We start from the raw sequence: 24895 nt of genomic DNA, 5'->3' as shown, positions 1-24895 counted from the left end.
GCGCTGGTACAACACGCCCAGGACCGTCATAACAAGGTGAGTCCGCAGACATGCCACATGAGAATCTCAAGGGAAAGACCACTGAACCTTGCTCTGCAACACTCTTTTGGCATATACAGACCCTCGCAGAATGCTTCCCCAACCACGGCAAGTAGAATGCACCACAACGGCACCATCTACACGAATGTTCTCGCAATAGCACACGCACTTTCTCGAATACCAGTTTTGATACATTCACTCCGTTCAACATCGTGCGCCTCTGTCGAGCACTTCACCACCAACCACTGAGACACAACTCACTCCGTTGACCCCTTCCCACACACACGCGCGCGCTTCACTCCCCAACCTCTGTTCAAAAATCGTTCATTCAGTAATGCACTTGATCTGCCACTCCTCTACGCAAGCGCAGCCGGCACCTCCGCCTCACCCCTCAACATGGGCGAGCCCGGAGCCGAATTCGCATCAATCAACGACGGCTGCTGCGGCTTCACCTTCATACCTGCCAGCCTATCCGCCGTCGCCTCAACGTCCGTCTCCAACCCCAACCCTCTCGCTCTACCTCTCTGCCCCACAATGTGGCTCGAAGTTCCCCCTCCCCTCTGCTCTACACTCGTCCTCGTCTCCAACTCCACCGACTCGGATCGCTTTCCATCGCCCACGCGAGGACTCGTCACACCGTTGCCGTTGACCATTCCAGCAGCACCGATCTTGCCCGCAAAGTCGCGGAACCCTAGGCTGCCAAACGAACTACGTCCCTGCTGCGAATCGAACTGAACGCTGTGCGATTTGCCGTCGTCGGCGAGCGCTGCCGCTTGAATCGCCTTGACGTCCTCGAAGGTGGGCAGATCCAGCATGGCCGCCGGAGCAGGCGCCGGTCGCACCGGTCGGCGTGGCTGTCCACCACCCATCGAGGGCGATGCAGAGCCGAGCATGGGCGATCCCCATCCTTCCTCCCGCTGCTTTTGCTTGCGCAGCGACGCCTTGGTCTCGGGAAGCGGAGGCGAGAGCATTCCGGATACGCGACGTGTGCTGTTGGTAGGAGTCAGATTCGCATCGATGCTCTCGTTTCCGCTGGTGATCGAAGCATCGCCACCGTTGGCATCGACGGGCGAGCTCTCGTCAGCTGCAGCGAGAAGGATCTCGACGCTCGTATCTCCGCCGAGCGAAGCGTCGGCCAACGGGTGTGCCGGTCCATCCACCGACACTTCGCCCTCGATTTCCCTGCCCACCGCTGGGTTGCGGCTGGATCCGCTTGCCTCGGCTTCGATCGCCTCGCCGTTCTCGTCGACAGCGTGCAGCGCAGGCGGCGTGCCCGTGTCGCCTCCGAGTATGTCGAGATGGTGCGACTGTCGGTCCACCACCGATTCGGGCAGAGGCTTCTGCTGCAGGTGCGGAGTCCCCTGCGGCTTGCCCGGCGCCAATCCGACCGACTCCCACAGGCGCACCGAGCGATCCGCCCATGCTTCCAGCACAGGCCATCCCTTGTACTCGCCCGCAAGACGGAAGCCGGCAGCGCCTTCTCCTCCGCGATCACCGCCGCCCTGACCAGCACCGGCGCCTCCACCGCTAAAATAGCCTTCGTAGCCGATCATATCCTCTTCGTCGTCGCTGCCCGAGTTCGGGTCTTCGAGCGTCCAGAATGCACCGGCTTCGAGTTCGTCAGCAAACATCTGCAGGAATCGTCCCCATCCGCCTGCCCCTTCGCCCTTCCAACATACAACCTTGGTATCAAAGTCCCTGCCAAAGATGATGACCTGACCAGGCGATCCTCCTCCTGCGGGATGTGGGCTGAGATCGACGCCAATGTAGTTTCCAGCGTGGTCCGTGATGAGAGGGATCCAGCCGCGGCACGAATATTCGGCGCGAATCCACTTGTTCGGGCAGCTCGCCATGAGGTTGCGCACCTGCGGGTTGGCGGCCGTTTCGGGGTCCTCGTCGACTGCGCGCCAAAACTTCCACTCCTCGGCGATCTGCTCCAGGCTCAAGAGCGCTGCGCCGAAGAACAGACCGTCCTGGCACGACTGGTTCGATTCGAGCTCCTGACCATCGTAGGTAAGGTACGACTCGCGCACACAGCTGGGCAGGGCGTACCCGATGGTCATCTCCAGCTCGTCGAGCGCCTCTTCGGAGCAGGGCCAGTTGAGCGTGTCGGAGATCTCGGGATAGTTTTTGTGGGCCCACTTGCGGATGCGCTTCCAGGTATGACGCATGGGAGGATAGGCGCTAGTGGGGACGGATCCTCCGGCGGAGACGCTCACCGAGCGGCTAGCTGGACCAGCGGTGAGAGTCGAGGTGGAAGCGGTGGGATACATGTTGCTGAACTCGGCGACAGAGCTGGTGGAGATGGCAGAGACGTGCTCATTGCCGTAGGGCGAAGATGCACGAGCGATGCCCGAGGCAGGCGGATACTGGCTGTCGGCGGGCGAGGCGATGCCATTTTGGAGGTAGGCGGGAGAGTGTGGGATGTTGTTGCTGGAGCTGTACGGAAGCGACCAAGCGTTTGCGTTGAGCGCCTGAGGAGGACCCCTGCGCGAGGATGAGCCGAAGCCAGAGCCAAATGCGGTGGTGCGGCGCGAAGGAGAGTTTCGAGAAGAGCCATCGGCGCTGCCTCCGAAGAAGGACGAGATCTGGGAGAAGAACGAAGGTCCAGACATTGGCGGCGTTGGACGTTGCTGCGCGAGCATGGGGAAAGGGAAGAAGGACGAATGACGGGATCGGAAGGGTTCCGTGGACGGTTCCGTGAACGAGACGGTCTCGTCGATGTGATGGGGGTGGTGGTGCGGCTGTTCCGACGCGCGATGCTGGCTTGAACGCAGCGAGACCGTGACAGCGACGATGACAGCTGGCGCGACGCTGTATTGGGGATCCCTGTGGGATTGAGTGTCCAGGGCAAGCTGTTCCTTCCTGGCGAGCGTGGTCGGCGCGAAGTACGCTGAAAGCGAATCGATGGCGACCGATCCAGTGTTACGACCACCAAAGGAGGGGCGTTCTTATGACAAGCAGCCAGTAGAAGGATTCGTACTGGTGGTGTCGGCTGTTAGTTCGATGGGCAGCGGACAGTGCGACGAACGGAGGATGGTGAGATGGGAAAGATGGAAAGTGGGCAAAAGAGACGGAAAGGAGCTAGGGTGATGCTGCTCCTTGCGAGAAACACACACGCACACACACTGACACGCACGGCGCAATGCAACATCGCGCTCGCTGGCTGGCTGGCCGGCCGGCTGGCTCTCAGAGTGCAGCGAGCGATCCACGTTTTGTCCAAAGTGGGAAATTGGACTGCTGCAGCAGCGCACGCGTAGTTATAATATTTCGATCCTTTTCGAGGCACAGAGACAGGGCCAGAGCAACCAAAAAGCGGGGCTCGGAGAAGAATCAACAGACGCTCCGAAGCAAGAGGTTAGAGTCAAAGACCGAAGAGCACCAGCAACCTTGCTTGCGAGCTATAGGAGACCATCCAATGAAAGCAGTCTCCATCTCTCAACGCATCGTCTCGAGCTGCTTCAGATGTGCCGGAGCTCCGCCGTTGATGGTTGGTGAGGAGCAGTTCTGAACAAGTCTTGGCAGCAATACGGCGCGCGGCAAGGCATTGTGCGTTGCCAAAGGCGAACTCAAGGCCGCGCGCCCGAGGCCCAGGAAGAAGGAAAAATGTGATATCATCATCGAGCTCGCAACGAGGGAATGCACGAGCGAACCAAGGCAGAAAGTCGCGACGGAGAGGAGGAGGAGGATCGACACTCTGGTTTTCAGCCCGCGGGTCTTCTTGATGCAGAAGGGTGCGGCCAGATTTGCATGCATGACTTGACCGCATGATGGCAGATTGGATTGGCCACGCTGCATTCGAATCTTCCTTCCAGTTTGAGTTGGTTGGTCCAGATGTTGGCTTTCGAAGGATCGACAGCGCATGGGCGTGTGGACGCGTTACAGCGTCCAGGCTTTGAAATGCAACACCGAGTTCGACACCGAGACACTCAGGCCAACCCGCAGGGTGCATTTCTGGCCTCCATCACTCGCGCGACGAAGTGCATTCACTACCCGGCAAGGTACGGGGCTGATCAACACAAACAGATGCGCACTCCGATGTTTCAGACTCGGATCTTACATTTGGCATGAGTTGCAACCAAGTGGATGGCTGCCGTGCAGCAAAGCTGGTCCAAGGCAGTGAACCCGGATTTCTCACATCTCGATGCCGACTGCCAGGTCTAGTAAGGCCTAACATTGCTGTTCATATTCTCTGGCCTTGCTGCCGCACAGGCCACAGCTTGGAAGATTGCCTCCACGTTTTCTAGCTGAGTTGTCCGACGCTCTCCGGCCTACTCCACGACGTTCGACTACTCACTTATGTGTCAAGCACCTCGTGGCCAGATCATCGATGAGGCGCAACAACACCGCGGCCCGGTCGAGGGCACGTCTAAGAGCCTTTCTGGCCATCATAGCAGCATCGTTGCTCCTGCTTCTCCTCGTCGCTCCGCATCGCGCCCAGGCACAAGACGATGACGACGTGGACGACGACATCGACACAGACGACGTCGAGGCCATCTCACTATCGCCCGAATTGGAGCTGGCGCGAGCCGAAGCCGACGCATCGCTACTGTGGGGAACCTATCGTCCACAGATCTACTTTGGCCTCCGTCCTCGCCTTCCAGATTCGCTCCTCACCGGTCTCGCCTGGTTCGGCTTGCAGGACTACACCGATTTCCAGCACATTCGACACCAGTGCAGCGACCAGGATGGTATGAAGGGCTTCACCTGGAAGTACCACGACGGCCGTGAGTTTGGCGTGCAGGAAATCAACGACAACGAGAACAACTATCGCCTCGAGACCAGCTTCGTCAAGGTCGACACCGCCAACAAGAACGGGGGCAGCTGGGGCGCTCGTATCTCCGGTACTGTCATCGACGCAACGAAACCCGCATCGCTCACAACCTTCTGGTACACCGCCATCGAAAGCCTCACGAGCGAGCTCGGTCTAGAAACCGAGATGGATCCAGGTCACGGCATTCAGCGCGAGGAGCCAATTCGTCTCGCTGGGTCCGTTCCGGGCCTCGGCGACTTTATCCTCCGTATCGAAGAGCCGACGGCCGCTCACGGCAACGCAAATGCGGGTGACAATCAGTTCGTCACGCGTCCCAGCGGATCTGCCACCGCCGACGACTATGCCGAGACCGTAGGCAAGTCCCACGTTTTTGGCAAGCGCGTCCCCATCGAAGCAGTATGGAAGTCCAAGGAGATCATCCAGAACGACCTAATGATTCGCTTGCAGGAAGCCGCGCAGACCCACGGTCAAGACAAGATGCCTGATCCCGCTCTCACCCTCAGTCTCTCGGACCAGGTCGCTCCCGGTTCCACCATCTTTGCCGTCCAGAAGTCGTTCACCGGCAACTTTACCTTCGATATCTTTTACGACAGCGCTTCCACACCGAAAGGCGAACGCCTCTCGTCAGCCGGACTGACTCAGGCGCTCAGAGCCTCTCGCGATGCATACGACGCACGCTTCGAGCAGGCTCTTCATCTCGGCAGCAAAAATTACTCGGCACAGCAGATCGAGTTTGCACGCGACCTCACCTCATCCATCACGGGCGGCATCGGTTTTTACCATGGCTCGTCCATCGTCGATCGCTCCTTCAGGCACGAGTACGATGCCGAGACGGGCTCCGGTGTCTACGATCCGGATGTCCACGGCCAAGCCAATCCGCAGCCTACCGAGCCAGGACAGCTCTTCACTGCAACTCCGTGCAGGAACATCTTCCCGCGTGGCTTCTACTGGGATGAAGGCTTCCATCTGGCTCACATCGGCGCATGGGACAACGACCTCAGTCTCGATATTCTACGGAGCTGGATCCGACTGATCGACCAGGACGGCTGGGTGGCTCGTGAACAGATCCTTGGCGACGAGGCTCGGTCTCGTGTTCCCGACGGCTTCCAGACGCAGTACCCCCAGTACGGCAACCCGCCGACGCTGATCTTGGCCGTCAGCGCCTACGTGGACCGACTCGTTGCGCGGATCGAAAAGTCGGGACTCAGCGTCGCCTCGCTCGGCAGTCAACAGACGTTGTCCGACTTTGAAGCCCTCGACACCGCGCCCGTCTCGGAAAAGATGCTTGCCTCGGCAGCACTCGGTCAAACGTTCCTGCGCGAGATCTACCCCAAGCTGCGTCGACACTACCGTTGGTTCCGTCGCACGCAGCGCGGAGAGATCCGCGAATGGGATCGCGAAGCCACCTCGAAGCACGAAGCGTATCGATGGCGTGGCCGTACCAAGGAGCATGTCCTGACCAGCGGTCTCGACGATTTCCCACGTGCACCCGTCGCACACACAGGCGAGCTTCACGTCGACCTGCATTCGTGGATGGGCTCGTTCGCCGATACCATGGCCAAGATCGCACGCGTACTCGACAAGGAAGACGACGTGGAGGAGTACACGCGACACTACTCGGACATCGTCGCCAACCTGGAAGACCTGCACTGGAGCGAAGAGAACAAGATGTACTGCGATGCGAGCGTCGACGAGCACGATCAATCGTATCACGTCTGCCACGCTGGCTACGTCTCGTTGTTCCCCTTCATGCTCGAACTGCTGGATGCGGACTCGCCTCATCTGGGCCACGTTTTGGATCTCCTCTCGGACCCTGAGCAGCTCTGGTCACCATACGGCATCCGATCGCTCAGCCCCAAAGACGAACACTTTGGTCAGGGAGACAACTACTGGCGCGGTCCCGTGTGGGTGCACATGAGCTACCTCAGCTTACGAGCATTGAGAAACAAGTACGCCACGACGTCGGGTCCGCACCAACAAAAGGCACGCGAGATCTACGAAAAGCTGCGAAGCAACGTGGTGGACAACACGTTCAAAGAGTACGCCAGGACAGGCTACGTCTTCGAACAGTACAATCCAACCGACGGCCACGGTCAAAGGGGTTATCCCTTCACAGGCTGGTCGAGCACCGTGGCCCTCATGATGGCCGAGATCTTCCCATAAGACTGCATCGCATATCATACATTCAATCTACTGCACATTCCATCTGGCTTGTCTTATCCATCGTGTAGCAGCGGATTCTTGCCTAGAACACCTCGACCTCCACGGCGTAGCCACACTGAGTACACCTCTGAACTGCCTTCCCCCTCAAATCAACTTCCTCCCACTCGTGGACGTGTTCGTCATCCTTCCTCCTCTGCCACACGTTGTCCCTCGTGCGCTTCCTGAGATCGGCCAAGCCCTGCTGGAACTTCTTACCCCTCTTCTTCGCCTTTTCCTCCTCTCTTCGCTCGAACTCTTCGTCTAGACCTGCTTCGGAGCCCCATTTGCCGGGACCAAAGGCGAACTCTTCGACCTGCTTGCGACAGAAGAGCATCATGTTGGAGTAGGTCGCTTTGTGAGGATTGGCCTTGAGAAGATGCGGCAGCAGCTCTTCGTCTTTGAGCTCGGCGTCGGTCAAGAGGTAGTCTTCCTTGACTTCTGTCTTGGTCAAGAGCGAGTAGACCTCGGGCTTTTCGCGTTCGCACTTGTGACAGACGTAGATGCCAAAGACACGCTTGAACGGGTGGTCGACGATTTCGGGGCTTCCGCAGCTCTCGCAGGTGGGCCTGGATTGCAGGTCGAGTGAGATGCCTGGTTCGGCGTAGTCGCGCATGCGCTGCTTCTCGCGTTCCTTTTCTTTGCGCAGATCGTCCAAGGTCTTGCGCGATCCGGTAGGATCTTCATCGTCGATCAGGAAACCTCCTTTGCTGTTGTGAAGCTTGGATAGGTCGAACTCGATGTAGTCGCCGAGCGCTTTGTCCCGCTGCAAGGGAATCTCTCCATCGTCGGTCTTGCGTGTGCGTGCGACGTTGCCCTTGCTTCCGACCACTTTGAGCTGAGCAGCATCAAGCTGCGCGTTACGACTAGTTGCCGGCACCGAACGGAGGTTGGCGTTGGGTCCGATCGACGGCACATTCAATCCGGAAGGTTGTGCCTGTTGTACATTCGATGCCGTAGCGGTGGAGGCAGGTTTGCTGCCCGGAAGCGTTCGGGGTTTGCGAGCCCTTGCCTGGAGGCGGAGTCGTGCTCTGGCGCGGAACCTGTTCTCCTGGATTGCCCAGGCTCGGTCGGCTGCGTCCATATCGTCGATTGTCACGGAAGAGGACGAGGCGATTGCCGCCATTGTGTGAAACGTGAAGTGGTATTGTTCCGCGATATCGTAGAAGCAAGAGAAGCAGGAGGGTCCATGGTCTAGCAAGGTAGGTCACAGTCGCTAGGAAGGGCAAGCAAGGTGGAGGCTGAGTTGCCATTTCTTCCCTTTCGAGATGTGAGAGCCTCATTTGCAGACATTCCTAGCTTCACATGAACACATCAGGCTTACAAATGGCGAAAGGAAGCCAGAATTTCGCTTCGACGTGGCCCGAGAGTCAAAGTCAAACATACACCGAGACTGCAGCACCTCTTTTGTACCGCTCATTGGCCCGGCACCGGCGGTGTGAGAGCAAAGAGAGACTCGTGCACTGACTTTCAGCAAATGCACATGGCAACGCGACGCAACGATACGCTTCGGTCGTCATTGAAGCTGGCTCCACCTCTCGTCCACCATCGTGCCAGGGATACGTTTCACTGGGGCAACGCGCTCACCCGCATCGTTCAAGACCCAACGACATCGCTGCGTTCCTGGATCACCTTGCCGCTTTTACGATCACGACCGCCTGCTCCGGTCTAGCATCGCAAGTCGCTCAGATCTTCCCCGTGCTATAATTCGTTTCATGACTTGATCCATTCACGACACACCGATACGTCTTCGCGCACAGGTCGTTCGGTCGATCGACTCACGGTCAAACTTACGATCCTCCTCCATCATGAGCAGCCCACCATCCAAGATCGACGACAAGGCGGTCGCAGACGAGGTTCCACAGCCTACCGCTGCTTCTGACGCCGCTTCCCCAACAACCACCGAGAAAGACGCCGTCGACACTTCGTCTCTTCAACTACCCTCGACAACATCTTTCAAGAGGGGACATGCTCCCAAACCGAGTGTCGGAATTGCCGCTTCCCTCTTCGGCTCTGCCGGCGACGATGACCCTTTCTCCAGCATCGCCGCCTCCAACGGCACCAGCTCTCTCGGACAGCTCACCGAAGCTGAAGAGGAGCCGGACCTCTTCGGTTCGTCCAGTGCAGGCAACACTCACGGCGATTTGAAAGGCTCGGCTTCAGCTGCTGATCCAGTCACATCCCTCTTCGGAAGCGAGTCCGCATCGTCAGGCCTTGCTCAGCCGTCGGCGAATCCTGCGGCTCTCCCACCTGCGACAGATGGATTGACAGTGCCCGGCACCGACGGAAAGGCAAGCGCTCATTCATCAGGCCCAGCATCGCCAGGAGGTCTGTTTGGCGACTCGAGCTACCAGGACGATTGGCTCGCCCAGGGAGCCGAGCAACATGGCCAAGCAGCAGCTGCACACGTCAACGAAGACGGCACATCTTCTCATCCAGCCGATCCATTCGCTGCAGAGGCCGGTGGTCAAGGCTCCCTATCATGGCCGAATCAGGGGGAAAATCAGGCTGCCAACGAACCTTTTGCAGAGACCCAGTACGATGCTTACGGTCGGCCCATTGCAAGTGCTGGCTCCGAAATTGTTGGCCACGAGCAAGAATCTTATGATCAGCAGCAACAGTATCATCAAGGCTATGACTACGACCAACAGCAGCAAGCCTACAGCTACGACCAGCAACATCCAGGGTACGACTACTCACAACATCAGCAGAATTACGATCAGCAATCCGGCTACGACTATCAGCAGCAGGGGTACGATGAGCAGCAGGTTTATGGTCAGCAGCAAGGGTACGATCAACAGCAAAGCTACGATCAACAGCAAAGCTACGATCAGCAACAGAGCTACGATCAGCAGCCAAGCTACGACCCGCAGAATCACAGCCAGCAGGGGTACGATCAGCAAGGCTATGACCAGCAAGGCTACGGTCAGCAAAGCTACAATCAACAGGGCTACGATCAGCATGGCTACGATCAGCAGGAACACGCTCAGCAGCATTTCGCACATCAAGATTACTCGCAGTCAGGCTACGGGCAGCAACAGGATACTCATGCCGATCAATACGGCTACGACCAGTCAGGCAATGGAAATATCGCCAGTTACGCTGCAGCGGATCCTTACGCGGCTGCTCCGTCTGCCGACGATGCAAGAGAAATGGCTCAGCAAGGCTACGACGCTAATGCGTACGCAGCCAATCCTGCCTACCAAGCGAGCACGGACGCCTCTGCCACATATGCAGGCTACGACGAGGGCCAGAGCTACGCATACGATGCCTCTGCAGGCGAACAGGCGTACGATACAGCTGCAACTGCTGGGCAAAGCTCGCAGGACCAATACAGCGCTGATCCGTATTCAACGTACGGCAGCGACAACTACGCTCAGCAGCCCTCGGCAACTGATCCCTACTCGCAACAGCAAAGTGATGCCTACAATCCATACGCACCATCTCAGCAGCCTCAGCAGTCGCAGCAACAGGGACACTCAGGCCAAGACTACTCACACGACGCCGGCTACGGGCAAACCAACGGATCGAGCCTCAGCGCTGGTGCATACGGCGATCTGCAAGGCGCAAATGTACACCAAAGCCATCAGAGTCTTGCGCGTGCACCGAGCCCGTACGATCCACCTGCCACCACGGCCAGCCCTGCTGCACCTTCGTCCTCGACTGCCACAGCTAGCAGCCTTCCACCGCCTCCCAAGGGTCCACCGCAGGGACCGCCTCGCGGTCCTCCCAGAGGCCCCTCCCGCTCCGCTTCGCGCAATGCTCATGCTGCGACTAGTTCTGCTTCGTCCGCCACTCTGGAGGCTCCGCCAATGCCGACGCGCTCTTCGTCGGCCGTCTCGCTAGAGGAGGAAAGCCAGCAAGACCTGGCATCTGCGCCGTCGAACGGTGTCCAAACACCTCAGAAACGAGCACAAGCCTTGCTAGGATCCACAGACACCCCACCAGCCACGTACAAAGCCCCGCCTTCTGCATGGGTCGACTCGCTCGAGCAGGCAGCAGCTACGCCTCCTGCATTGAATGCTGGAGACGAGTCTTTGCCCACACTCACTGTCACGGACGAATCAGAGCATGGCAACGGCTATGACGCAGAGGCTGCAGACGAGGTCGAGACCTCGATGCGCGAGGTGGAACACCAACTCTCTGGCGATCAGCCGCACGATGCCGTCGACGAGGCGGCCAATGCGTTTGGCGATCTGAACCTTTATCAGGATCAGCAGAACGAGGAAATGCCAAGCTCGCATGCCGAGATCGGCTATGCAGCAGAAGAAGACGGATCCACTCCACAAGCGGCGGACCACGCCGGGTCGCATGGCCCAGGCTATGGAGATGCCGAGACTGGTCAGTACGACGCAGAAGGTGGCTACGACTACGATCAGACCGATGCTGCCCGCGAGAGCTCCAACTGGAACAGCTGGGACGAAGAAGGTGGCGAACAGGCACCCGCAACGACTGAATACAATCCTTACTCGCTCAGTCACGAGTCTACTCAGCAGGCCTATAGCTCCGCACAACACGCCAACGAGGATCCTTACGCGCTTTCGACCGAAGCCTACGGACCGCCCCAGACCTTTGCAGCCTCAGCGCCCGGCGAAGACGATCCTCAGGCAAGGACGCCCCTTGCCGCTCACGGTGAGCAAGGCAGCTGGCTCGGTGCCAACTCGTCGACGATTGGCAACGATACTGTGCAGGATCCATACAGTCCCTCCGCGGTCTCGAACAGTACCTTTGGAAACAATCAACACCAGCAACCCATGTACGGGGGCTATGGCCCGCCTCCAGTCAGTGATCGCTCTGCCGATCCATACGATGCAGCCAACGGCCATGCACACGTTGAACGAGGGGTTGAGGCCGGCACGTCGGACACCCTCGGACAGACTCAATATATCGATGACCAGTCCGCAGAGGCCAACTACTTTGACGAAAACAAGCGCGCAATCTCACCGCAGCAGTACGGCAACGTCAACGCGTACGGCGCACCTCCCTCGCCTTATGCGCCGCATGATCAGTACGCCTCCAGCACAGCAGGAACAGGACAAGTAGCGCCCAGTGCTGCGAGCGACGCACGCTCCCAATCTGCATCAGAAGCGAGCGCAGACATGCTCGAAACGAGGCGCGGTGCAACCATTCCGATCGCCAGCTTCGGCATCGGAGGCAAGCTCGTCAGCTACTTTCCCACCTCGCGCGGCTCTTCCGACGCACAGGGAGCCAACGGCGCCAGCGGCTCCGGCAACGCGTATGGATCCTACTCGTACAATGCCTCGAGTTACCCAACCCAGATCAACGTACAGGCGCTCTCATCGCTGGTGCCGTCGTCAGCATACGCATCGGCCTTTGATCCGCTGACGTTTCCAGGTCCTGTCTTCGAAGGAGCTGCTGGGACCAATGTGCTGTCGAGGGCCACGGGCGCTGCAGCCTCCGGTAAGAGCAAGAAGGCGGCGGTGATCAAGCATCTCGACGAGCGCGTTCAGGACCTTTCTGCTGGTGTCGGATACCTACGACGACGCCCCTCCTTCTCGACGTCGTCCACGGGCTTCAACAAAGGAGCTGCGGTCGAACAGGATGGAGAGCTCGAAGCTCGCAGGACCGAGGACAAGGTGCTGCTCCTGCGGCTGCTGAGACTGCTCGTCGAAAATGACGGCCAGACGAGCTCAGCCGCTTTCGAGCAAGGAGTCAGATCTCTGATTGTTGCACCCGAGACGCGCGAAACCGCATCCTCGGGAGCCTTCGCCATGTCGGTGACCTCCGCGACACCAGACGGCGGTGCAGAGGGCGATGTCGTCACCTCGCACGAGCTACGCACCGGCTTCTTGCAAAAGGTGCAAGGCATGCTGCTGCGCGGCGAACGGAGGGAAGCTGTCGAGTACGCCGTCGCTCAAAAGATGTGGGCGCACGCTATGACCATCGCCAGCTGCGTCGACAAGGATTGTTGGAAGCAGGTCGTCAGCGAATTTATCGAGAACGAAGTGGGCGCTGCAGAAATATCGCTCGTCAACCAAGGCCAGGGAGATCTGCAGGGGCTCAAGGTGGCGTACAACGTCTTTTCAGGTCAGGACCCGGCATCGATCTTTGATCTCTTCCGGACCAAGACGCAGCTCGGTCAGATGGGCGCTTTGCAGCCAACGCCGGTCGACTCGAACACGACATCCGCGGTACTTCCCAGCTGGAAGGAGTCCGCTGCGATCGTAGCGAGCAATCGCAGTGCCAGCGACTCGGCAGCCTTGACGGCCATCGGTGACGGCCTCTGCACGCGTGGGCTGATCGAGGCAGCGCATTTCTGCTATCTGCTGTCGCCTCAGACGTCGCCGATCGGTGGTGCGGACACGAACGGCGCGCGCTTCACCCTGCTGGGGTTGTCGAGCCCCAAGACATCTGCCGCCTTCGCGCAGGACCTCGACAGCATCTTAATGTCCGAGGTGCTCGAATTTGCTCAGGGACTGGTGCCGACTGTGAAAGGCCAAGAGCCCTTCCCTGGCATCGCTCACTTGCAGGCCTACAAGCTCGTGCATGCTCAGCAGCTTGCTGATCTCGGCGAGGTGGGCAAGGCGCAGCGATACTGCGAAGCGATTGCGCAGTGTCTAAAGCAGAGCAAAGCTTCCCCCTACCTCCACTCGACTTTGCTATCGCAGTCCAAGCAGCTTTCCGACCGGCTCGTCGGCGCACCGCAAGCGGGTCCCGGGGGCAACTGGGTGACGCGCAAGATGCAGAGGCCCACGCTGGACGGTGTCTGGGGCGCGCTGGAGGGCCGCTTCACCAAGTTCATCGCCGGAGAGGAGGGAGCCGCGGACGCCGACTCGCCCAACAAGAACAGCAAGGGCTCCGTGTCGTCGAGTCTCGGTCCCTTCTCGCACTACAGCGCCATCACTCCGGATGCGGCGTCGGGTGGCATGACGAGGCAGCCATCGTTCAACGAGCTCAGGACGGGATCGCCTAGCGTGCCGACATCGCGCTCTGGTTCGGCGATGGACTTCCGCAATGCCACCAAACGTGCCGCTTCGCCAAAGCATCGCGCTTCTACGGCGCTTTCGATGCGACCGCTCAACTCGGACCCGTACAGTGACTGGCCACAGCCGAGGCCAGCGGGCAATGCCAATGGCAGCGAAGCGGCAAGCAACCACGACCGTGACAGTGTCAGGTCAAGCTCTGAGGCGGCTCGGTCATCGCACGGCTACGGTGCGGGTCTCCATGCTGGCTCTGCTTACGGCGCGGGCCACAATGCCCAGGCCTCAGCATTTTCGGCCGCATCGTCGACGTACGGCGGCGCGGGCGAGACGAGCTTTGCTGCTGACACTCCGCCGTGGCATGGCAGCGTCGGGCAGGGCACATACGATGCAGACAGCTCTCGGCGTCCCAGCACCGACGCTGGAGGTGCAGCGGCTGGGTCCGAGTCGGCTTATGGGGGCTACGGTGACTACGGTGGCTATGGCAGCAGCAGCTACGGTGGATACGGCGGCACGTACGGAGACGATTCGCAGGTCGCAGAGACGGGTGCCGAAGATGCAGGCGATGCGAACGGCTACGCAGCTCCTTCTCACGGAGCTACTCCGTTCTACGGCTACGATCCGCATGGAGCCCAAAAGCCGCAGTTTGTCAGCAACGTTGGTGGCGGAGACGCTCTTGAGGGCGGCGACGAAGGTGGCTTTGTCTCGCCATTCGATGCACTTTCGTCCAACAGCCGAACGCCGCAGCCGCAGTCGCAAAGCAACCAGTACGCACCGTCCTACGGTCGCAATGATGGCGTCCAGGAGGACGAGGAAGACGACGACGATCTCGGACTCGGCAATTCGAGCAGTCGCAGAGCGACGGGCAACGCAGCGGATGGACCACAATCCGAGGTAGGCGATGCATCGCGCAGAGACAGCGTCGCGAGCTCGTCTGCTGCTGCAAATACGTCCAGGCAAAGTGACGCCGATAGCAAGAAAGACGACTCGGCCAGCAATGCGGGAGGAGGCGGCGACGAAAAGAGGCAGGAGCTCAAGCCGTCTGCGTCGTGGTTTGGTCGGATCTGGGGCCGCAGTCCGAGCACGGACAGCGCGGCTCAGCAGGCGCAGGCCAAGGCGAAGAAGGCGCACCTGGGCGAAGAGACAAGCTTCGTGTACGACAAGGAGCTCAAGCGCTGGGTCAACAAGAAAGTGGGTGACAGCGGCGGCGCAGCTAGCACGCCGCCACCCCCGCCTCCGCGAGCCCAATCGGCCAGCCCAGCCTCGCAGCCGGATCGCAGCGCGGGAGCGTCGAGTGCCCCACCCATGCGCGGCTCTTCATCGGGCAGCTACACGATGGGACGAGCGACGCCTCCGATCAGCGAAGACAACGACGAAGGCAGTTCTGGACTGGCACCGAGCCGCGGACCGCCTGGAATGGGAAGCCTGAACAGGGCGAGGAGCAACCTTGCGGATCACTCGATGCCACCTGCCTCGCAGCCGCCGATGGGTGGTGCAGCGCCGCCAGGAAGAGGGTCAGGGTCGTCGACGCCGGCAGGATCCAGCTTTGGTGGTCCTCCGCCGCCGCCGGGAGGGGCCAAGACGGGCACGGTCAAGAAGAGGCCGATCAAGAGTCGATACGTCGTAGTGGATTGAGGAGTGTTTTGTCGAGCAATGACGCTGATCTACAATCACAAAATCTTTGTTTCTCTGGACATGAGAGCGTATTGAAGGCTGAGCATGATCTGTTGTGCGTGCAGTGCGGTACATCGTTCCTTTGCGACAGATACGAACGAGCGGATCAAACGTGAGGGGTTGTGAGCATTGCGGACGATGGGCGATGGCGGATCAGGGTCTTGGAGCTCGACTGCTCCACACGATGCTTTGTACTTGTAGTTGCGGTTGAAGTCGGATCTTGAAAATGTTGGTTGCTACGAGGCGCGTGGGCAGTGTCCATTGCGAAATATGCGAGGCTGCAGGGACTGCAGCTCATTTCAGTCAGCCCGCCCACCAAAAAGAAAGGTGGTTGCAAATCCAGTCTCTTGCGGTTTCAACGAGCACTTAGCACAGCGCCTTGACCAAGCACCGTGACGAGCGCATATCTCGGCCATAGTCGTTTAACTCACATGTTGCATTCACACCTCTGTCTCGTTCACACCTGGCATCGACTCAGATACGACAGCGAGCATTCACATTCATCGCTTTTCTTGTCGAGCGACGGCACAGTCTTCCATCCGCATACCCGGGGAGGATTCGCCGTCTCGTTCAGGAAAGACCACGCAGCGCCGCGTCGAGTTCCTGCAACCACGTTACCATTTGGCTTCTATATACACTCTTCGTTCCATTAAGCGCGTGAACCATGGAGGCAGTGCAAAAGTCACTCGAGCAGCTCGCCAAGCGTGCGCCCGGCTTGCACTCCAACTCGGTATCCGCCAAAGCAGCCGCCACGCAACCCTCGGTGCACGACTCGATCGACAAGCTCATCGCCCAAGTCGAGGCTGCCAAAGCTACCATCGCCAGCTCAGCGGCATCTTCGTCATCGCCTCCGAACCCGGCGGTGCTCCTCGCAGAGCTCAAAGCCTTGGTCGAAACGGCGCAGAAATCCATCCTCGACCGCCAGAAAGAGTTTCATGCGGCACTCTCCAAATCCACAAAGGCGCTCGACAAAAAGTTCCCCATCCCCATCGATGGCGTCGCCGATCCTTCGCTGTTTTCGTCAACAGAAGCTCAAAATGCGCTCGAGCGTGTCATATTTAACCATCTGCAGAGGAATGGAGACTGGTCGACAAGCTACAAGTTTGCAGCAGAGGCCAAGCTGCCCCTGTCCCCGCAGACCGAGGCTCTGTACGTGCAATTGCACAATGTCGCGGCTGCCATGTCTCGAGGCGACTTGCGTCCGGCCATCAGCTGGGCAGAGCAAGAGAGAGCGTGGCTGCAGACCAGGAAGAGTGGGCTCGAGTTCGCGCTGCACAGGAGCCAGTTCATCCGCATCGCCGCCGGTGCCATCTTACCGGGCAGCGACGAAGCGATCGCCAACCGGGATCCGGATGGGGAGAACGTCGAGATGATGAGCGCTTCGATCGATCAGCTCAATGCAGGCTCCACGTCAGCCAACGCAGCGTCGTTTCACGGCGACGCCCGCACGGTCACGCCGGATCTCGCACTGGCGTCGCTGGCCAACACCAACGTCGAGCGAGCCCTTGCGTACGGTCGCGAACATTTCAAGCCTTTCCGTAGCACCCACCTGACAGAGATCCAACGTCTCTTCACGTTGCTCGCTTATCTTCCCGCATTCATCCCAGCACCGGCGTACGGACCAGAAGGCTTTGACTCTGTGCCCGTCGAGCACCTCATCCCCACAGTACCGCTGGTGTATCGTCCGCTTCTAGATGCCAATCTGGTGCATGCACCGCTGCTGGAGCCCATGTTCCGACTCGAATTTTGCGCACGAAATAAGATCGCCAAGGATGCGCCGCTCTCGATCGGCGTCGAAGTGGGTGCTGGCGGCGCGCTCAACAAGATCATCAAGGTCAAGGCGGTGATGAAGGAGAGAGGCAACGAATGGAGTCAGGCGGATGAGTTGCCCATCGAGATTCCGCTGCCACAAAGGCTGCGCTTCCACTCGATCTTTGCGTGCCCTGTGTCAAAGGAACAGGGTACAGAGCAGAATCCACCCATGATGTTGGCGTGCGGTCACGTACTCTGCTTGGAGACGTTGACCAAACTGGCCAAGGGCAATGGGCGGTTCAAGTGTCCTTATTGTCCGACGGAGAGCTACCTGAACCAGGCGATTCGGGTCTACTTTTGATCGCGCTCGTCACACTTTCTCGTTCTCTCCTACAGCATGCCTCGTTTCCTTGCTTGCACCGTTCTGTTTGTTCCGCCCTTCTTGATTGCATCGTATGTATTTGTACTATTTGTCTTGACGTCCCTTGCTCGCATATACACTCAACGCGATTCTTATGTGTTAGTTGTGTGAGAGTGTGGATCGCAAATGGTCCAGGGTTCACAGCCGCGAGATGCACGAGCCAGATTTCGAGTGTCTCGGGGTCCCGTGAACCGGCGGCTATCACCTTATCTGCCAACCTCAACCTTGCCTTTGCTCATCACCCTACTCGCACCTACACCAAACAACTTTCTGGCTTGCAGACGACAATGACATCGGTCACCTCAAGCTCGAAGCACGATACGCGCGTCTACACTGAATACGACGTCTCGTCGCCACCTGCAGTACCAGGCCCTGAATGGGTACGATTTGTACTAATCTCTGACACGCATTCCCAGACCACCGCTATACCTTTTGGGGATGTCTTGCTCCACGCTGGAGATCTTACAACCTTGGGACAGCCCGACGACTTTTCCGCTCAGGTGGAATGGCTGAAGACGCTGCCTCACGCACACAAGATCTTCACCTGCGGTAACCATGACTTTTCGGCCTGCACCGTCGACAACTTCTACGAGACCCGTGGACGTCAACTCAACGCTGCATACAACGTCCAAGACTCGCCGGACGACGTTGCACTTACACGTCGTATTCTCGGCAGCAAAAACCTCGCCGACGCCCGTCTCAAGTACCTGGACAACGAAGCATGGTCCTTCGCCATCGACCGCAAGGAAACCAAGCACTACAGCTGGAAGGTGTGGGGCAGTCCCTGGTCGCCCGAATTCGAAGATTGGGCGTGGAACTACAAACGTGGACCCCAGGCGAGAGAGGTTCACAAAGATATCCCGGAGGATGTGGATCTGCTGGTCACGCACACTCCACCACACAGCCTGGGTGGTCTGGACAAGATTCACGATGGAACACCGGTGGGATGCGAAGAGCTGATGAGAAAGTTGCAGGCGAACAAGGAGGAGGGTGGGATCAGACCGAAGCTGCACGTGTTCGGACACATCCATGAGGCGAGAGGCGTGTCTGTGTTGCAGCACGACGGGGAGGGGGACGAGACGGTGCTCGTCAACGCTGCGTTGGTGGAGTACGATCAGGACATGTGGAACAACCACCGCAAATGTGAGTGTGCTCTGGTCAGACAACATCAACAGGGACTGAGGCTCGACGCTGACCCTCCTAATTGCTGATACGCTGACGATGACGGTGAACAGTCTCGTATACAGTCGTATGCAAGTAAGTACTCTGTGACAGTCTCACTCATAGGGAAACACGGGACTGACGGCGCTGACTTCTTGTTCTTCCTCGTTGCAGGCCGGTGATTGTCGATCTGCGTGTGCCAGCACCTCCCATGCTCTGAGGAGATCTTCTGCCCTCAGTCATGCAACTGAGGTAGTGTTAACAAGGAGATGATGCCACGCAAGCATTGATGGTAGTGTCATCGTCCGTGCGTTGTACGAGCGTGGAGAGCTGCAGCAATGAAGAACAATTTCGGGAGTCGGAGCTCTGTTTATCTTTTTTGTTTTTTGTTAAAAGAAGAAATTTTGGTGAGAAGAAGAAAATTGCACTTTGTTGTTGAGAATCGTTCCTCGTCACCTCACCATCGTCTTCACAACAGCCTCTTTCGCAAGCTTACATCTCACACGATGAGTGCGATCAACGACTACGACTCGCACTCTCTGAGTGCAGCATCATCATCGGCTGCTGCTGCTCCGGCAGAGCAGACAGTGCCCATCATCCTCACCACCTCTCTCGACCAGTATGCCATCCCTACCGGCCCTTACATGGTCCCCGTCTCGTGGCGACGAACCCACCTCTCGACGCTCGTCAACAAGCTCGTATCTTCCACCTCCGACGCCGAGAGCACGTCTGCTGCGGTACCGTTCGACTTCATCATCGACTCTTCGCTCCTCCGCTCCACGCTCGGCGAATACCTCGAATCTGGCGGACTCACCTCCGAATCCACCCTCACCATCGAGTACGTGCGCTCTACGCTTCCACCCACACGACTCGCAGCCTTCGAACACGACGACTGGGTCGCATCCGTCGACTGCTCCTTCGCTCCAGCAAAGATCTACATGACGAGCAGTTACGATGGTTCCGTCCGACTGTTTTCGCCCTCAAACCCGACGGAGGCGTTGCACACGCTGAGCACGATCAACAAGGCCACGGTGCAGGGTGGTAGAAACACGAGTCTGACGAGTGCCAGGTGGACTCCCAATGGCGATGCGTTGGTGACGGGTGGTATGGATGGTAGGGTGCAGCTGTGGAGTGTAGAGCAGGTGGACGATGCGTGGAAGAGCGCAAGAAAGTGGCAGGGTGAGGCGCACAATGCACCCGTCGGTGCGGTAGATACTGCTCAGGGACCTCAGGGAGTCAGCGTGCTGAGTGGTGGTTGGGATGGTATCGTTGCTGTCTGGGACGATCTCGTCAGCAGTCCCTCCGCTGCCGCCATGGATTCCGACGACGACTCGGATCAAGACGAACAAGAATCCACCTCGAAACGCCGAAAAACCTCCACCAACGCAAGCAAGTCCATCTCCAAAGCCTCTTCCACCATCAAACCAGGCTTCATCGACCCCACCATGATCCTCTACCACGCCCAACCCACCGCACACACCGTCACGGGAGCCAAGAACGTCTCCCACCCTTCCTCGCGCGTCACCGCTGTGCTGTTCGAACGCACATCCTCAGGTAAGAACAGCAATCGAGCCTGGAGCATCGGCTACAACGGCTTGCTCAAGGGCTGGGATCTCTGCTCGGGTGGGATCACCCACACGTCTCTCTCGTTACCCTGTTCCACAGCGGAGACGCGACCGATGCTTTCCATGACGCAGCTTTCACCTTCTACCCTCGCGGTGGGATCGATGGATCGCGCGATTCATCTTTTCGACATTCGCTCGTCTACATCCGCTACTGCTGGACCCGCGACGTTGGGCGTGAGCATCAACAACGCACATCGCGGACCTGTGGACGCGCTGGCCGCGCATCCGTTGGACTCGAATCTGTTCGCAAGCGCAAGCGGGTTGGAATCGGGCGTCAAGGTGTGGGACGCGAGGAGCAGCAAGAAGGCCTTGTTCACGTTGGATGCAAGTGTAGCGACGAAGGGTGAGAGGGGCGTGTTGGGGTTGGACTGGTCGAAGGACGGTCAGGAGGTGGTCGCGGGTGGGAAGGATAAGCGCATCACTTTGTTCAGGGGTAGTGGGATTGGGATGAGTGGTTTGTAGGTGCGGTGTTTAGGATGATGTAGTGACGGCGATGCTGTGAATGGTATATCGACTCATTCCTGTGTCTCGACATCAAGCGTAACGAGCTCAAACTGTGTCAGCCAAGGAACCCAAAACAGAGAGTTGCAAGATGCAGATGCGAAGAACACCAAAACCCCCCGAACCACAACAACAAGCGCGCTCCTTCCCTGCCCTTTTTACCAAGCATTCACCTTCTCCAAATTGACCTTTTCCATGATCCACTTCCCCTCCTTGTACTTCTGACTCTGTTCCCACGCCTTCCAGTAGTACCACCCCAGGGTTTTGCCGCAACCTCTGCACGTCAGATCGCACACGGTGTGGATGCCCGTTAGCAGGTGTCGATCTTCTTTGGCGCCGAGCGTGGTGTTGAGCGTGGAGGAGAAGAGGTACGCTTTGCCGTCCCGACCGCTGAAAGATTTCGAGATGAGTTCGTCCTAGAATGCAAAACAGGAAGGGAGCGTCAGTGGAGGGTTATAGAGGGGGATGAAGCGGGTAAGGCTTACTTGGAGAGCGAGGTGTGCACCGCAGTCGGCGCAGATGTAGCGTGGTGAGGTGTCCGGTAGCCAGTCGAGGGGTGGTGTGGATGCTGGTGCGGAGGAGGAGGTAGAGGGTGAGGTGGCCGACCAGCCTGTCCAGGAGGACGAGGATGGGGATGAGGATGAGGAGGACGACATTCTGATCGCTGCCTAGTCGAATCGTTGACGTGGAGCCCTTCCTAGCAGGGTTCGGAAGATCGCCTCGACCGTCGCCGATACACTTCAGAATTGAAGAAAGATACTGTCCCCTCACACCTATCTGTACGACGAAAAGCGGAAATGATCAACGACGAGAAGCAAGAAAAGTTAACCCTTCCCCTCTCGATAGCGGGTACCACAATTTTGCTGCGGGCATCTTGGTCTACCGGTCTTCACAAAGATCAGACTGGTGAACTGCCTGCCCTTTTTTTTGGGCATTGCGGACAGCGAAGAAAATTGGACCCTGCATCGCAATCGCCGCATCGCGCTCGCGCGAGCACGGCATCTCTTGCGGCATCACCTTGCCCGCACCCGATCCGCTGCCGCTTTTTATTCATCTCCGCTTGTACAGTACCTCTTGGCAGCTGGCATCAACTCGGATCGATACACATCGTCACAGGTTCACTCGCATTGACAGCGATAATACCCACACGCTCAACTTGATCGCACCACGACCTGTATTGCTGACATTAGCGCTTTACATCCGGATGCGTTTCGTGTGCCTCGGCTGTAGTCTCGACCAGCTTGGGTACGGGTTTGCGCTTCGATCTGACCCTGGTGATGTTCGGAGTGCCGGTTGCAAGCATGTCATTTCCTCCGCCGCCCTGCGGTAGGGGAACTTGCGCGATTGACGGCGAGACCGGGACCTGCTCGTTTGGCAAATTTGCCGCTTTCGCCTCGTCGACCCGGAATCGTACAGTCGATCTAGACGCATGCGAACCTTCATCCGACCCGCCCCTGTCCTGGACTTCACGCACTCTATCCGTCGGCTTGATGTCCTGTTCGAGCGATCCAAAGATTAATTCCGCCTCCTTCGTTTCTGTGTTCGCTTGCGTCTCCGCACCCGGCGTTTCGTTCCCATCGACGTTCCTATCATCTGCTTTCTCCGCATCCCTCTCCCTGCCGCGCCGTCGTCTTTTGACCAGTACCCAAAACGCTATCAAACCGATAGCGATGGTGATCATAGGTACGGTGACTCCGACAGCTATCGACTTAGTTCGTGAGGACGACGTTCCGGATGACGGTGGGTTTTGTGTAGGAGATGTATTGGACAGAGTCGAATTAAGCCCTCCCTGGTCTAGATTGGACGCGGTCGGGATGGGTGGGTATCCCAAGGTGACTGTAGGCAGAGCTGTGGAGTTCGACGGTGTTGTGGTGGTAGTTGACGCAATAGGGCTGCTCGAGATTCCAGCTGCGAGAGATAGAGGATTGGTATAGGACGATCCTGAAGAGCCAGGGTTGTTGTCGGCGTCTGCGTGGGATGTGGACGGTGACAACGGATCGCTGGAAGAACTTGAGGAAGAGTCAGTCGATGAAGGAAGCGACGAACCAGCATCCGAACTCAATGGAGTCTGATCAGAAGGAGAGCTGTGGTTCAAGGGGGTTGAGAGGTCGTCTTCCATGGTGATGTCGTCTGCAACTTGTGAGTTGCCTCGATGTTGCCCATCGAGATTCCTCTTGCGGCTGTCTCCACCGGCCCTGCCTTCCTTAGCGATAGAACCGGAATGGCAAGTAGGATTGATCGACGGGCCCAATGTGGCAGAAACGACACCAAAACCTATCCGAATACAGCTTGCCAGCCGCATCGCTACCCGTCCCTTGTCGAGCTCGCATCCGACTCTGACCATCTTGCTCGGCCAGTTTGCATCACCAAGAGAGTCTATCTCCGTGGTGGCAAAGGTGTGGAGAATCAAGTCTCAAGGCAGGCAAACTCGCACACATGTATCTTGGCTCGGCTCTTATACAGATTCTCTTGATTGAGGGCAGGTTGCCGAGTCGGAGGTTGTGAAGTGGGGCCGGACCCGGCTGCTGCATAGATACGAAATGAGTCGGAGGGACCGTGCCTGATTGAACCCACTCAAATGAGGTTCGGCGAACAAAACAAGACAGAGCATGGATCGCGATGCATATCACCGACGTCGAGCACAGGTTCATTTCGTACATCTGCAGAAACAATCTGCTACAGGAAAACGCTGTGACAAATCGAAACGGAAGATGAGGCCAAGCTCGGGATGGCCGATTCATGACGACTAGGAGCACCATCCGCCAACAATCTGACAGGGGCTCGCGCTGTTCAGCGGAAGATCCGCGTCCGGACCTGTAAGGCCTGCCTCCAGAGTCGCAGAATTGACTCGCGGTCCCGCCGGCTCCAGCTGCGCTTACGATCGGAAGGGGACAGCCAACTCATCCGACAAGATGGAGTCGATCAGTGTGTGCGGCCGGCACGGTGTGATGTAGGTCGCAAAGTCGGAGAAAACAAGGACCGAAGATGTAGCCAAATATATCGATCACAGCATTAGCACTTACCGAGGATGGCTCGCGTTCCGCGGTATTGACTGTCTTCGAGGATCAACAATACGGTGGCTTGCCCGATCACCTGCAGAAGCATCGGATGCTGCATCAGGCTTGTCATCTTCGACAGCGTGGTCGGCAGCAATGCAAGCGAGCGAATGAGGCGACGAGATCTGAGCCTTGTTTATTAATAAGAGGCAAATCGAACAAGGCTCGAGCCGAGACATGAGAGCAGCCCAACAGCCAGAAGCGCACGTCGCATGCGAGGCCGTGTCGTTCCTGTTTACATGCACGCCTTATTCATCTTGGTGGATTTCCGAGTCAAAGTTAGCCGCGCAGTATGATGGCTTCAGGTAGCAGACTGCTAATGCCGTTTGCCCAACGATGAAGCGTACCAACGCATCCCCAATGTTGGTGAGAAGGGTCGTGACACACGACGGCGTAAGGCGCAGAGTTGCAATTCTGACGGGAGGATTACAGCAAGCTGGGCTGCGGCAAGCGAACCCTTCCTAGGTGTGACCTGGCTGCAAGGGTGGCTAGAAGCTGTGCTGTCGAATCCGAACGAGGTCCGTCAGCTGGCTGAACTACTGCTTGTGACTTTCTCCCTTGTCGATCCGGAGCTACGCATTGCATTGCACGCCAAGGGCACTCTGCGCTCAATGACACAGCAGCCAGCCCAGCCCAGCCATGCAGCGAGAACGCGCGCGCAACAGCGTCGGTGCAAATGTTGTATCGCTGCTGTCACGAATGCACAGCTCACTGTGTCGCCTGGAACCCGTTGACAATCTAGAAATGTCTCT

General features: G+C 58.2%; 9 protein-coding genes across 9 annotated transcripts; 5 read left to right on the top strand and 4 right to left on the bottom strand.

The window, feature by feature from the left end:
• Positions 1-395: 395 nt before the first annotated feature.
• PHSY_001023 (hypothetical protein) lies at positions 396-3903 on the bottom strand (the record flags this gene model as incomplete). Its single annotated transcript, XM_012331655.1, has 2 exons — positions 396-2932; positions 3693-3903. The coding sequence occupies 2 exons, from the start codon at positions 3901-3903 to the stop codon at positions 396-398; spliced, it is 2748 nt and encodes a 915-aa protein (XP_012187045.1).
• Positions 3904-4369: 466 nt separating this feature from the next.
• On the top strand, positions 4370-6976 carry PHSY_001022 (mannosyl-oligosaccharide glucosidase; the record flags this gene model as incomplete). The annotated part of the gene is made up of 1 exon (XM_012331654.1): positions 4370-6976. One exon carries the CDS (start codon positions 4370-4372, stop codon positions 6974-6976), a length of 2607 nt encoding a protein of 868 aa, XP_012187044.1.
• Positions 6977-7058: 82 nt separating this feature from the next.
• Positions 7059-8138, bottom strand: PHSY_001021 (DNA repair protein; the record flags this gene model as incomplete). The annotated part of the gene is made up of 1 exon (XM_012331653.1): positions 7059-8138. One exon carries the CDS (start codon positions 8136-8138, stop codon positions 7059-7061), a length of 1080 nt encoding a protein of 359 aa, XP_012187043.1.
• Positions 8139-8489: 351 nt separating this feature from the next.
• PHSY_001020 (beta-1,3-glucan synthase) lies at positions 8490-15588 on the top strand (the record flags this gene model as incomplete). The annotated part of the gene is made up of 2 exons (XM_012331652.1): positions 8490-8678; positions 8773-15588. The coding sequence occupies 2 exons, from the start codon at positions 8490-8492 to the stop codon at positions 15586-15588; spliced, it is 7005 nt and encodes a 2334-aa protein (XP_012187042.1).
• Positions 15589-16291: 703 nt separating this feature from the next.
• Positions 16292-17740, top strand: PHSY_001019 (hypothetical protein; the record flags this gene model as incomplete). Its single annotated transcript, XM_012331651.1, has 1 exon — positions 16292-17740. One exon carries the CDS (start codon positions 16292-16294, stop codon positions 17738-17740), a length of 1449 nt encoding a protein of 482 aa, XP_012187041.1.
• Positions 17741-18087: 347 nt separating this feature from the next.
• On the top strand, positions 18088-19011 carry PHSY_001018 (hypothetical protein; the record flags this gene model as incomplete). Its single annotated transcript, XM_012331650.1, has 1 exon — positions 18088-19011. The coding sequence occupies one exon, from the start codon at positions 18088-18090 to the stop codon at positions 19009-19011; it is 924 nt and encodes a 307-aa protein (XP_012187040.1).
• A 456-nt stretch (positions 19012-19467) lies between these two features.
• Positions 19468-21048, top strand: PHSY_001017 (hypothetical protein; the record flags this gene model as incomplete). Its single annotated transcript, XM_012331649.1, has 1 exon — positions 19468-21048. One exon carries the CDS (start codon positions 19468-19470, stop codon positions 21046-21048), a length of 1581 nt encoding a protein of 526 aa, XP_012187039.1.
• Positions 21049-21245: 197 nt separating this feature from the next.
• Positions 21246-22067, bottom strand: PHSY_001016 (hypothetical protein; the record flags this gene model as incomplete). Its single annotated transcript, XM_012331648.1, has 3 exons — positions 21246-21503; positions 21573-21697; positions 21971-22067. The coding sequence occupies 3 exons, from the start codon at positions 22065-22067 to the stop codon at positions 21246-21248; spliced, it is 480 nt and encodes a 159-aa protein (XP_012187038.1).
• A 206-nt stretch (positions 22068-22273) lies between these two features.
• Positions 22274-23389, bottom strand: PHSY_001015 (chitinase; the record flags this gene model as incomplete). The annotated part of the gene is made up of 1 exon (XM_012331647.1): positions 22274-23389. The coding sequence occupies one exon, from the start codon at positions 23387-23389 to the stop codon at positions 22274-22276; it is 1116 nt and encodes a 371-aa protein (XP_012187037.1).
• Between the last annotated feature and the right edge of the window lie 1506 nt (positions 23390-24895).

The sequence above is a fragment of the Pseudozyma hubeiensis genome (assembly GCF_000403515.1).
Source record: "Pseudozyma hubeiensis SY62 DNA, scaffold: PHS13, whole genome shotgun sequence".
NCBI classification, from domain to species: Eukaryota; Fungi; Basidiomycota; class Ustilaginomycetes; order Ustilaginales; family Ustilaginaceae; genus Pseudozyma; species Pseudozyma hubeiensis.
This window is presented reverse-complemented; position numbering and strand designations above follow the sequence as displayed.